Below are 13,886 nucleotides of genomic sequence, written 5' to 3' on the forward strand. Positions count from 1 at the left end.
CTTGGTCAGGTCTTTTCATGTCTCCTGGCCAGTTTTTTCACCTGAAACAGTATGACAGGGTTTTGCCTCAAAGATCCTTATCAGCTTTAATACTGTGTGTTTAAGATGGAAACTAAGACAAATAAATGTATGCTTTTAGAAAGAACAATTAGGTTGTTGAGGTCAAAGGCGCAAATCATATCTTGAGACTCACATATTCCCTAAGAGCATATATACTTCTTATACATAGCAGGTAATTAAGAAAATCTGTTTATGATATTTAACATTTTATGTGTTTGATTTCTCAAATACAAAGACTGAGTTATTTAAAAGACCCTTTCTAGTTCTATTATTCTACTTAAAACATAAATCAAGCCAAATAAATAGTGTAGCAGATCAGTGAGATTTTCAATTCAAGGACAGGAGTCTTATCTTTGATCTATATATTCCTTTCAAGGCCTCATATAATTCCTTCCATAGAGGCACTCAAGCAAATGTCTCTAGATTACAGTTATTCATTTTGCTTTGTTTTTCACGTAAATCTCCAACACTGTAACATGAGTCACTTTCAAAACTCATTATTGATTATAATGTCTATTTCTAACTACCTAAATCTTAGAAAGACAAGTACACAAATGGGAAATGGGTGAGAAAAATATTCTGTTCCTTAATTTTCCTCAGTGGGACTTAAAGCTTTTCCATACTTTAGATTCCATGAGTAATAAGATTTAAAAGCCGAATATGAATCTAGTTTCATGTGCACTAACAGATGTCTCAGCTTTTCAACCTTAAAATCAGAAAGGCAAGAATTCAAATTGCTGAAGAGACTCTGTGCATACATAACATAACCTGTGGCACACATTCCACTGGAAAATTGAAAACTCCTAATTAACTTCGGGAAGCAACCCTGAAAAGGCAGATTGGAATGGAACAATGAGGTGACATTTTTTTTTTACAAACTTTAAAGTAGTGCACATCACATGAAACACTTAAGAGTTTACAAGGGGGAAAAAAGGGCAGGGAAAAAAGAAAATTCATATGCACCCTATATAAGCATGAAACTCTTAATGAAACACATTAAATAGAAACACATGACTTTTGCTAATTCATTTGTACTTTATCCTTTTTAATAGAAATTAAATTAGTCACTTCATGTACATAATGTAGTGTTTGTTTTCCAGTCTAGTTGTTCTTCAGCTTTTTCTTTTGCTTCTCTTTGAATAACACGGGCAATGTTATTCAGCATCAAGAGGTGGTTTGATGAGTGAACAGTGTCAAACATCAACAGGACTTAACAGAGGACAGAGGGGTCAGAGTTAATTTGTAGCTACCAGCATGGAAAAAATAAAAAGAAACACAGACCCACAATAATATCAACATGCATTATTAGCCAAGATTCAAAGTTAGCCCAACCCCCACAGATTTCTTCTAAGCTCAGAGTACACACGGAAAGGGGTGACTTTATCGAGTTCCAAAGCCGTAGTAGTAAGGTTCATCAGGGCGGAATCCATACGCGGTGGCTGGCCGTCCGAGAAGGCCAACTGGTTGGCCAAAGCCATCCATTCCAAGGCTGAAAAGAGAAAAAGGAATGATAAGTTGTATTTTTCATCACACACCAACAATGTCAGGCCAAGGGGCGGCGGGGAACTTTCCACCTCCAAGATTTTCTTCCTAGCACCAGAAGAGATTAATGTGGCTATCATTAAGCATTTTTCTTCTTCATATATACATACATGTTATGTATATATATACATACATGTTATATATATAATATATATTAATTTTACTAAATTAATACAGCCACAAAAGTGTGTATAACAAATATTTCTAACAGTGTGTGTTAAAAATGTTGGAAACCTCTGTCATCAGGTACTATTCAAGACAAAGAGGAGGACAGAGCAGAAAAGTTTTAATAAATTACATTCATATATGGCTTTTATGCCAGAATATGAAAAGATTTTATGTGCTAGCATTATCAGTAATACACTGCTAGGGAACAACACCACAAAAACTAGTAAAATGAGTTTTGTTATTTATAATAAGATATTTTCATATAGGATTGTTAACCATATGCATGCATTTTGAGTTTTAGCAGTAAAATGCTCACTCAGGGTCAAATCATACTATAAGCCTATGACTAGAACAAGACACAGAATTTTACAACATTTGAGTTAGTCAGATTTGATCTGCAAATCCTTCTCTGACTCCTCAAGTAAAAAAAATCTTACATTTCTTTTAAATTACAACAGATAATTATAAATTTTGTTTCAGTTTACTTTATAGAAATAATCAAAGCCTAAAGATGACCTTCAGCGTTATGATGACATTTGATGCGTGGATAAACTTTATCACTTTAAAAATTATTCTTTCATCTATTAGTAAATTTAAAAGAAAATCTGTTCTCCAGAGCACTTTTTAAGGATCAGAGAATTATCCAACACTTAGCCAAATTACAAGCTACTTATTTAGCCAGACACAGATGGCAGGTAGAGCATGCTCATGCACAGCTCATGCAGTGAATGCTTCTGAGCTTGTATGCAATCAAAGGAAAACAATTTATAATATAGAAACATAAACTTTGAAAAAAATAATATATTTAAATGATTTAAGATTATTTGAGGAGGATACTAGGTGGAAACATACTTAATCAGTGAAATCTCAGTACGATTAAAAAATACATTCATGTAGGCACTACCTTGCTCTCAAAACTCAAAACGAGGTTAGGTTAAAATACAACTGAAATAACTATTAAAATGTTAAAGGCTTTAAATAATTTGAGTGTGTATGTGCACGCATGCGTATCCATGTTCGTACTGAGGTAGGACTAAATAAATATAAAGAACCATAACACATATAAGGCATATTATTCAGGGAAACAGAATTTCTGAGATACAAGTTTTAGGTTAGCATTTGTAAGTGAATGATCCTGAAGAAAATGAACTTTTTGGGCTCCTTCTAAATATGTGTCTATGATGCCTGAAATTTGGTTGAAATTTTTAAGTCTGAATTTTATTTTGAAATGGCAAAATAGAAGCACATCCTTCCTGGGAAAGATCTCCTGGTGTCCTGGGAAGAAAGATTAATTTTATGATGAGGGCGCCTGGGTGGCTCAGTCGGTTAAGCGTCTGACTTCGGCTTAGGTCATGATCTCACAGTTCGTGGGTTCGAGCCCCACAGCAGGCTCTGTGCTGACAGCTCAGAGCCTGGAGCCTGCTTCAGATTCTGTATCTCCCTCCCTCTCTGACCCTCCCCTGCTCAGGCTGTCTCTCTCCCTCAAAAATAAATTAAAAATGTTAAAAAATTAAAAAAAATTAATTCTATCATGTAGGAAAACATTGCTCTAGAGGTAGCTTTAAAGATGTTACAGAAATTAATGCAGTTTATGAACTCAGATACACCTGCATCAGTTTAAAGTGAGAGGAAAAGTTGGCCATTGACTTTTTTTTTCTCCTGAAGCACTAAGGCTAACAAATACGTATCCAGACAACTCTCAATTACGTAAACGCTGACGTATAGCTTATGCATTTCAACTCCTTCCTTTTTCATCTTTCTACTTATCTCCTGCCTTCAGACACTGCTTACATTTTTTAGCATCTCTTCTGGGGCCTAATAGCAGGAGACTTAGGTTGAGCTCTAGTTAATTTTATCTTTGTTTCTCAATCAAACCTAGAGGCTTCCAAGGGCTTAGAAACACAAGGCACAGGTTAGATCAGTAAAGAAATACGCAAAGACACCTTAAAGACAGAACATCTCACAGAGGAACTCATAGCAATATTACTGTACTTTTATCTAAAAGAAGAGAATCCTCAGAAGGGAGACTGGCAGCCATGTTGGCACAGAACAAGCTGCTCCCCAGAGGCAATGTTGGTACCAACCCAAGAAATTCCTTGGGGGTGACCTATAACACTATTGGGAATATCTGACTTTTTGGCAAGCTTGTCTTCATTGAGGAAGGGACCTTAAAAAAGGTTATGAGAGCCTGAGGTCATTATAGATGCAAACCACAAAACTGTCTTTTATTTCTGTGACCAGTAGGCGAGCTTCTGATCATTGTATTCCCATGTGGCCTGACAAGACGATAAAGAATACGCTTAGACATTATCCAATCTGCCTCATGTGAATTGACAAATGGACGTTCAGATTTTGTTTTTTTAATTCTCAGTCACATTGTTGGTAAGGATTTGCACACCAAGTCAAGTTAAAGTGAGATCCAAACCTGAACACCGGGGAGTTCCAGTTTCTGAGCCTGCAAGTTTCCTGAAATAAAGTTCAATTATTTATGTGGTCAGCAGTTCACCCCAGGACATTTGTGTGTTCTGGCTAAATTGTTTGAACTTCCACAGATATGTTATTTGGGGAAAAAATTTAGGGAGAAAAATCGGAAACTCTTAAAATGAGTTTTTCTGTAATTATCCATCACATATCACAGACAAACTTGCTGTTTAAAGAAAAGAATATCTGAAACATTATGGCCAGTTTGAATGGTCCTTTGACATAAGTCCTAGGTCCTTTTTGTACTGTGAAAGAGCAGCTATATCTACACAAGATCTACTGAATAAAATTCACTCTGGAACAGAAAAGCCTGATTCTCTAATCTCTTATTTGGTTCTAATATAGAGGGGACACTGGACTTTTCAGGATGCTAACACCTGAAGCTAGATATGCTTCTGGGACATGTGGACACTTGCTGCACTTTCTCCCTTGGAATAAAGATATATAGTCTTGTTATTTTTGAATGGGGTTCAAAACCAGGAGTGCCTAATCCTGAGTTTCCTTTAAACAGGAGCAGATAGATTCTTTATGTGAGTGTGTCTAGAAGGAGACAGAGATGTGAACATAAAAGGGAAGTGTGGCAGCAAAACTTGTGCTTTCCTGTTCCACGAAGGACCCAGAGTACACAGTAACGAGGCATTTGCATGCCCTCCCTAGGGATCCTGAGGACCCAGAGAAACTAAGCTGTGACACAGTGCACCTGCTCTTGCCCTGTGTGACTCTTCTCCTTCAGATGAGAGTCTGTATATTTGACCGTTTATATTGGAATTTAATCTAACAGTGCACATGTTTCCATGTGTACATACTTTCTTCCGGGCCCTCCTAACCTACATAAAATGCTGTGTGTCCTCTAGATCAGAATATGCCACCACTAGACCACTAATTTTTTTTTAAATAGGACTGTGTAGTGTCATGTAATCATTATCCTCAATGTCTAGATATTATTTTTTTGGACCTTTAAATTAGAAAAATAATGAAATGCAATCTCTTCTTAAAAATTTATTATTTCTAGTTCAAAGAAAAATGGTTACTGTGTGTTGTGAAAAGACAACTAGGAAAGGTAAGGGCCCCCCAAATCCATCTACTACTAAGTTTTCTGTTTCAAGAACAATGATTTGGAGGTGCCTAGAAAGGAAAATGACAAATTCTTTGTAAGTAAGAAATTGCATTTAAAATTCAACAACAAATATAAATCACATCAGGATTTTATTTTTACATGAACATTTAGAAATCTAATTAGCATTCAGCAAGCAGGAGATGGAATTTGCTCTAATATTTACAAGGCTTCAAACAAATTTTTAACAGCATTCATTATATTTCCAAACCTGCGATGATTCAGAGAAGGGAAAAAGGGGAATCAAGGCATGACAAGTGGCCCTTCACATGCAGCACATGACAAGGGGACCAGCAGCCAGTAAAGAATCGTAAGCACTCTGGGGCTCTACTTAGACTTCTGTGCCAGGGTTGACATTCCCGTAGGGAGGGAAGAAAATCACCTACCTCTAGCTGTTTGTGAGGCTTAATTAGTGCATATTTGTAAAGCACTTTGAAATCCTTGGATGAAAAGTGCTGCATAAGTGAAAAGTATTATCATTATTTTATTAAAGTTCGATGAAAGCAACACAAGTCTTTATCTTCTTTGAAATTCCCAAGTCAGCAAAAGGAATGCAGAGCAAATGATGAAAATATTAGAGGATGCTACAAAAATAAAATAAAAAGTAAGTTCAAGCCAAGTTCCTTTTTCACAGGTCCACAGAATCTTTGGCTTGGAAACCTTTTTAGAAATAAGCTAGACTACGCTTCCATTCACAGCATCCTTAAAAGGGTCTAATGAATTCTTTGCAGAACACCTCCAGGAATGGGAGTATTCACAAGGCAGTTCCTTCCATTTACGGACCCATCAAACTGTTAGAAAGTCCTATATCACAACCTGTAATCTGGTTGTATTAGTTTTAGAATTACCCTCTGGAACCACAAAAGAAATTTAATTCTTCTTTAATATGGTTACTTCACAACTCTTATCTACTCAATCCTCATGACATGGTCTCTCAAATCTTTACCATCTGATTTGCTCTCTAAAATAACTTTTGAGGACTGCCAGCGTGGCTCAATCGGTCAACTCCAACTTGGGCTCAGGTCACGATCTCGTGGTTTGTGGGTTTGAGCCCCGCATCGGGCTCTCTGCTGACAGCTGTGTCTTCCTCTCTCTGCTCTTCCCTTGCTCGCTGTCTCTGTCTGTCTCTCTCAAAAATAAACATAAATTTAAAAAAATGGTACCATTTCTCTTTTGAAATAGGTGTTTTAGTTATACTTTTACCATTTGGGAACTGAGAATGAAAAGAAAGAATATCAAAACTGGCTGAAGTTTTAGAGGTTATAGTTCATTGGAATGAAACAATTTTACCATGGGAGTATGCTTCATCAAATAACTAAGAGGCTGTAGTTGAATACCATGTAGATCTATGTAGATGAATACCACAGGCTGTAGAAATAGCTTGCCTTTGTATTCAGTAGGAAGAACTAGACCATTCTGGCAGAAGAGAACATATTTTCCTTGAAATTCTCATATATAGTAACAAGAGAAGTATAGACTGAATGAGATAAAGCCTATAAAATTGCACCTAACATTAAATGTGTGATTAAATCAAGATCTAAATGCTTGTAATTTACAAACCAACCACTAGATGGAGAGCTTGTCTTATCACTGAGTCTCATTTACTTTCACAAGGTTTTTAAGCAAGTTTTATCAAATTTGACCTTCTCATCATATTTAACATTGAATGTGGTTTCCATTGCATTTATCATATAGTCAATGTCCTCATTTTTATAAATGTGAAATAATTTAGAGCTAAATAGGAATTTCATTCATATGCAAAAAAGTTGTGACGGGGGCGGCGGTCTATGAAAATGAGAGAAGATGCTGATGGTCTTGGACACTGGAAAATGTAATGTACATGAATGTTAAGTACTACTACTATAAGGGCAGTTTCTAAAATTGTCACTGAACCTGTCAAAAGCATCTTGTCTAATTTATATGCAATAAATGCATATTTTAGGTTGCTAAAAGAACTGTTACTGATTGAACTTGAGCCTTTGTATTATTGAGGTGAGCACAATTAAGCAGTCTTCTGATGAACTTTACCAATATATATCAAGGTTAGCTGTCATTTCCCATTTAGTTTTTTATTCTTAATCTTTTAGATGCATAAGTATCAATTTTCCTTTTATTCTGATAAAAATGGCTAATGACTCTTAAAGAATATTTTACTGAAATTGAACCAAGTAATTTTTTCCCCAAAATCAAAGGAAAATGATAGGAGTAGTGGGGGGTTGTACCTCAAGTACTCATCTGGAATTTATTTTTAAAAAATTTTTAAAAAGACATCTGTCAGTTCTAAGGGGAAAACATACCACCTTGGGGACAGATCCTTTCAATTTAGTTACTATACTAAGATGCTTCAGATAAAAACTAATTTGTAGTAATGATGGAAGAAGCATGTGTAAAATAGTCACTGATTTGTTCCAAATGGTAAAGAAATTCCATTTTCCTGATGCTCCTCTAATTTCATTTAATTCGCACTTCTCTTATGCTTAATCTGCTGTTTAACCCATCTCCAGAACCTATTTTAATAATTGTATTTTTTACTTGGAGATGTTATAGTTGGCACATCTTCATTATTATGCCATTGCATTAATTTTCAAAATGTGTATTTTAAAAATGTTATAGTCTTCTATTAGCTTTAGTTCCTGGGCATGCTAACCCTCTTTCTTACTGTTATGCTTGACAATTCTCCTTTGTGACAATACTTTCTTCATGAGCTTTGCAATTTTTTTTATTGTGTTCCACTTCAAGTTTCCTTTATTTATTCATTTATTTTTGCCTGTTAGTCCCTGAACTTGAAAATATTACTAGAGAGGTTCTGTATTTGTTTTTAATATATCAAGGCTCCAGGGGATTCCACTGTCCTGAAAACAATTTTAATGGTAATTTCTTGATTTGGGAGTTCACTAAATTAGATGGATAGTATAAATTCTGAACCCGTGTATGCACATGGAGAAAGCTTGTGATTTCTCTTTCTCATGGATAACTATCCTCCTAACCTAGGGCCTTGGGGCAGAAGGTTAAGCTTTGGCCATTTCTCTAGAATGGTGAATTAAAATCATCTAGTCTTTTTTTCAAATGATGAGAAAAAGGCAGCCCATTGAAGTTCCCAGGCCTTAATCAGGAATTCAGTTCCATTTTCCTATATTATATACCCTATGCCTCATTCAGACATTATTCTTGTGTGTGGTTTTTATGTGTATGTGTCCTATCTTTGTGAATTTGGCTATGGATTATACATTTTTGTTAACATTTTATCCACCTTTTTTATATCTATATGGGGGTGCCTTCTGAGTCAGCTCAGTCTGCCATCTTGCTGGAAGTCCCTTCCACTTTACTCATTATCTGTTCTGCACACTCAAGAAAAGAAATTATCAACATTGTATTCCTGTGACTCAGAATTGGCTTGCTTGAAGAGAACAATGACTTGAAAGAAATAACTGGAACTATGAGAAGATATTTTCTTTTTCCTTATTTGTAGCAATTTAACAGAAAAAAAATACTCTCGTAGGCTCCTAATGGTAGCTGTCAAATGTGATTACCAACCTGAAGTGCATATTTACTCAAACCTATAATGGTCTCAAACCTTTTATAATAATCTTTTAATAATTAAAAGATGCCATTCTAGTCATCTTTAACTTTTATTTCTTCAATTAAGTGCAAGGGCTTCTTGAAATTGTCAGTTCTATACTATCAAGCAATGCCTCATTTCCAAATGTTCAGGGAGCCTACTGAGCTGCTTAAGTAACCCCGAGGTCAATAAACTGAGTCATTAGCACCTCCTTTGAATAATTGTTTGTCTGTTACTGGTTCAACATTTATATAATCTGTCATAATACCTTGGTTTTTTAAGGTACAAAAATTACTGCGGTAGGCTTAAAGTAGTGAATATAACATAAGCAGCAATGTTTTCGCAGTGATGGTTTAACCATACTGTCTGGTACTGAGTGAGTTAAAGCCTGAACACCACAGCTAATTACTATGTAATGCTAACCTTAGTTGCTGGTTCATTTTGAGACTCTTTAAAATATGAACTGTGTATTTTACCCCTATGCACTCTCTTAATGATTTGTTTTTTTAGACTGAAATCACTTCCAGCCATCAGTTATACTCTTGGTCTCTACATATGCACTTCTCCAAGCACAAATATTTCTTTTTCCTATTGGTCTGCCAGCCCTGTCAGAGCAAATTTCACTTTAAACTCAATGCTATGATACTTAAAACCTCTTGGATTACTCAGGCTGCTAGTGTGATCTATGACCTTCCAAGAATGACAGCTGAACTTTCCAATTTGCTTATACTGCTTGGGGAACTAGAAAGCACATGCCAAATAGGAAAATGTTTCTGATGTTGAACAGAGAGAAGTTCTTGTTGGAGGTGAGAGCAGGAGACTATTAAGTACTGAAAAATACTAATAAGAAATGAAAAGAAACTAAACATGCTGCAAAGTCTAAGACCTTGAGCATAATTCAAAAGTTAATGCTAGTACTCAAAACTTTTTAGTCCAGTAAAAATATGAATAATGACCTTCGGTTACTGTAAGTTAAGCAGCACCCAGAATCTTAAAGTGATAATGCACTATCAAAATGAACAAGTTCAAGATATGGAATAGAATCTACAATTATCATGAGTGCTGTGCTCATGGGCTATATAAACCCCCATCTTTCTTTACGAAACAGACAGAAATCTGACATGTGGATACAATCAGAGTAAACAGGGCTATCTAATGTGCATGCTACAGATCACTCATAAATGAAAAATTAATGTTAAGCTTTTGTTAAAATCTTGTCTCCAAAATCCTTAAATAAATAATACAGTTTGGGGATATTTTGATATACTTTAAAACTTTTCACTTTCTTTTACTACCTTACATAAGAGGTTGATGAGTGTTATAAAAAAAAAAACAATCTCAAAAATCTTATCAAGTGTAAGAAGCTTCATGTAGAGTTTCCAATTTATGCCATATTCCACTTACTTGTTCATCTCAGTAATTTTTAGGGTAATAAAAATCAAATGGTGGTTGACAGGTAAAGACTTTTTTTGCACCTAAAATCAAACCAAGTGACATTTTTCTAAAATTGAGGGCATAAGTATGGATAATAGAAACTATGTTTAAACAAATTAAAGTGCGTATTTTTATTATTTTATTTTTTTAAATGTTTATTTTTGAGAGAGAGCGAGAGAGCACAAACAGGGGAGGGGGCAGAGAGAGAGAAGGAGATACAGAATCTGTAAGCAGGCTCCAGGCAGAGCCCAACACAGGGCTTGAACTCACGAACCATGAGACTGTGATCTGAGCCGAAGTCAGATGCTCAACCGACTGAGCCACCCAGTACCCAAAAGTGCATTGTTTTAAATAGCTAAGCATGGAAGTATGAAAATTTGATCCAGACTAAGTTTATAATATTAAATATACAACAAAAGGCATTGCCTTACATTGTGATATTTTAAAATATCTATGTTGGACAGTGTTACATAAATACTTTCAGCCACTAATTTAGTAATCACTATAGGTCAGATAAATATTTCATAGTTATTTAGTGTCCTCTAGAGCATTTAAAATCTCAGTGTACTATATAATAGACCAACATTGCATTTAGCACTAAAAGAACAGTTACTAAAGTAAATCTCTACTCTTAGAATTTATAAGCTCTCTTGTCCTTGAGAATACATTTGTTGTCGTGGGTCTGTAAAAAAACTAAACAAAAACAAAAAAATCCAAAATCATTTTCTGCTTATGTCTAAAGCTAATTATGACTGTCAAGATATGGACCGATTTAAATCACTCTGTTCAACCAGAGTGTAGTGTTCTGATGATAAAGCCAGGTATTTCTATACCATCTTCACAGAATGGGGCCAGCAGGCTTTGAGCCCACACTGCACTGATACCAAGCAAATTCAGTGTAGACTGGAATGTATATGATTCTAACAATTACTTTTCTGACTTTGTACCCTATTGCCATATTTTAAATTAAAGTTATTTTCAAAGCAACATAAGAAAACATACTTTTTTTATCACTGATGTACATGGGCATTTTTATCCCTTAAGAAATGGAAAGTATGTTTATTAGCAAAACTAACTTAAGTGTGAACTTATCAATAACTCCTGAATTTTATTAAAGTTAGTGGGGTGCAATGACCTCAAACCCTGAATATCTGGGTATGCTTTCTGCTTCTACTGATATAACTTGTTTCTGCCTATATTTGTAACTGTCATGATTTCTCCTTGTAAAATAAGAATAATGGCTAGCCCTTTTAACATCTGCCTTGAGATTATTATACTTCCAAGTCTCTTATAAGAACAGTACGGAGATTATATATTTGGTGTTGTTATTGTTATGACATATGAAAATGATAGAGCCTTTCCTAAAAATACTTATGAAATTCTGGCTCCTGCCATATAATCTAGACAGTTAGGAGATACTCGATCATATCTGGCATGCTTCTTACACATGCTTTCCGTTTGCTTTTATAGAGCTGTTACATAATTCATAGAGATTTATGCCTATACATAGGCAACTAATTGTTATTGCACTAAAATAATGCCATGGCCAATCATACCTTCCTTTTACCATAGTGAGACGAGACTGCTTGTATAAATAAGGTTATTCAAGCAAAACCCTTCAGAGTCTGTATCATGATTGATGCAAATGATACAACACATGTTGGGATAGAAATACCAGGAACGTGTCTCTACCTTATTTTATATTCAGTGAGTTTATTTTGAAAGTAGTAAATCAAGGGTAAGGTTTTTAGTTATTCCACAAAAATCATCACTTCCCAAACTGCACACATTTCTGTACTCAGGTTTACTGCTCTCTGAAAAGGGCATGGGTCATGGACGTGTCTAGGATAGGGTATTTTCATTCTGTGATGTTCGCTATCTTGGGGCTGTGCCAACCTGACAATCTGGGACTTATAAGCAAAGCTGGGCAACTATGAGGAGAAATCTTCAGGGAGATGGTAATGCACTGACTGTACATTTTTGAGATTACAGGCAGTATAGGGTTTTAGGCAGTATTTCAAAGTAGCATATAGGTATAGCTATATTAGGGTTTTCAAGTATGCAGAACAAGGAAAGATTACAAATTGATTTATTTAAAATGACTATGGTGCCCACTTGCTGATGGCAAACAGTACCGCCACCCCAAGACTTTAGGGGAAAAAGGCAAAATAGCAACAATTTACAAGAAATTGTAATAGTTTCTTTTTCCCCCAGTGTATACAGAGAACAAGTTAAATTACAATAGTCCAATATTTATAAAGTCCTTAAAACCCAGAGAACTTAAAAAAAAAACTTTTTGACACTTTAAAGAATTTGTTTTTTTTAACTACTTCAAAAAAGATCTTAGCATGAAGCCTGAACACCCATGTAAATATAATTTTATGGGGTTTCTTGTATCAATTTGAAAAGATGTAAGTTTTAGGTTACAGTTGCAACTTAAAAATTTACTTGCCTAACTATGTTCATAGAAGCCTCCTCCCATCCTTTCACATTTGAGGGGCTCTAATTAGCCACTTGATAATGTCCACACAATCCTGGATTCTTTTTTAAGACTGTACTGCCTTTTAATTTCTGACAGGCCAATATGAAGGTGCTTTGTTTTTAGCTGGAAAAACCTGAAATGGAAAGAATTTCTGAAAAAATGGGATGTATCAATTCTAGATAAAGCTAAACAAAGAAAATAGGCTTAATTGATATTACTTGAAATAGAACATATGAAAATATGTTCACAAAAGAGACGATATTCAGGAAATCAATTATCCTCCTGTTTATAAGTCTATTCAAAGAACTAATTATTTTATAGTTAACTTAATTAAAGGGAGTAAGAAGTAATTTGTTGACTGTGCCTCTCTAATCTGAAATGAGACTAGAAATGTACAACTTTTACATAAAAACCAACATAGACATACACAGATTTTACACTCACTAACAATTAACCGTTAAATAGATGTATACACTTTGGAAAATTACCAATCATTCTTCTCAAATATAAAAACAAAGTAACATTTGAAAATTGATTTTATTACAGGGGCGCCTGGGTGGCTCAGTCAGTTAAGTGTCCGACTTCAGCTCAGGTCATGATCTCACAGTTCATGAGTTTGAGCCCCGTGCTAGGCTCTGTGCTTATACCTCAGAGCCTGGAGCCTGCTTTGGATTCTTTGTCTCCCTCTCTCTCTGCCCCTCCCCTCCTTGTGTTCTGTCTCTCTCTCTCAAAAATAAATAAACATTTAAAAAATTTTAAAAAGGAAAATTGATTATATTACAGACTCTCCCACTTGTCTCTCTGAAGTAGGTCTGAGTTGTATTTAATTGCTAGAGGCATTAAGCAGTTAGAAGATTACTAAGTGGTCTCGGCTACTACTGAAAGACTGCATGTTGACCTAAAATTCTTACACGATTATAATCCATAGGATTATAGTCCATAATTAATCCCTTTAATTCCAGACATCTCTTCCATTTCCAAACAACTACCAATGGAAGTTTATTGCCTTTTTTTTTTAATGAGAAAAGCTGAAACAAATCATTTGT

General features: G+C 35.1%; 1 protein-coding gene across 3 annotated transcripts in view; it reads right to left on the bottom strand.

Moving 5' to 3' along the window:
- Positions 1–1,084: 1,084 nt before the first annotated feature.
- KIFAP3 (kinesin associated protein 3) overlaps positions 1,085–13,886 on the bottom strand; it is a 160,376-nt gene continuing 147,574 nt past the window's right edge. For 2 of the 3 annotated variants that reach the window (XM_077779883.1, XM_077779884.1), the window contains exon 20: positions 1,085–1,549. In XM_077779883.1, coding sequence (XP_077636009.1) covers positions 1,441–1,549 — 109 coding nt within the window. In that variant the 3' untranslated portion in view covers positions 1,085–1,440. Of the gene's footprint in view, positions 1,550–5,871; positions 5,950–12,810; positions 12,974–13,886 lie in introns of those variants that run through there. The other variant, XR_013338972.1, reaches the window with a different exon arrangement.

Source organism: Crocuta crocuta, unplaced genomic scaffold (genome assembly GCF_008692635.1).
Source record: "Crocuta crocuta isolate KB4526 unplaced genomic scaffold, BGI_CrCroc_1.0 scaffold322, whole genome shotgun sequence".
NCBI classification, from domain to species: Eukaryota; Metazoa; Chordata; class Mammalia; order Carnivora; family Hyaenidae; genus Crocuta; species Crocuta crocuta.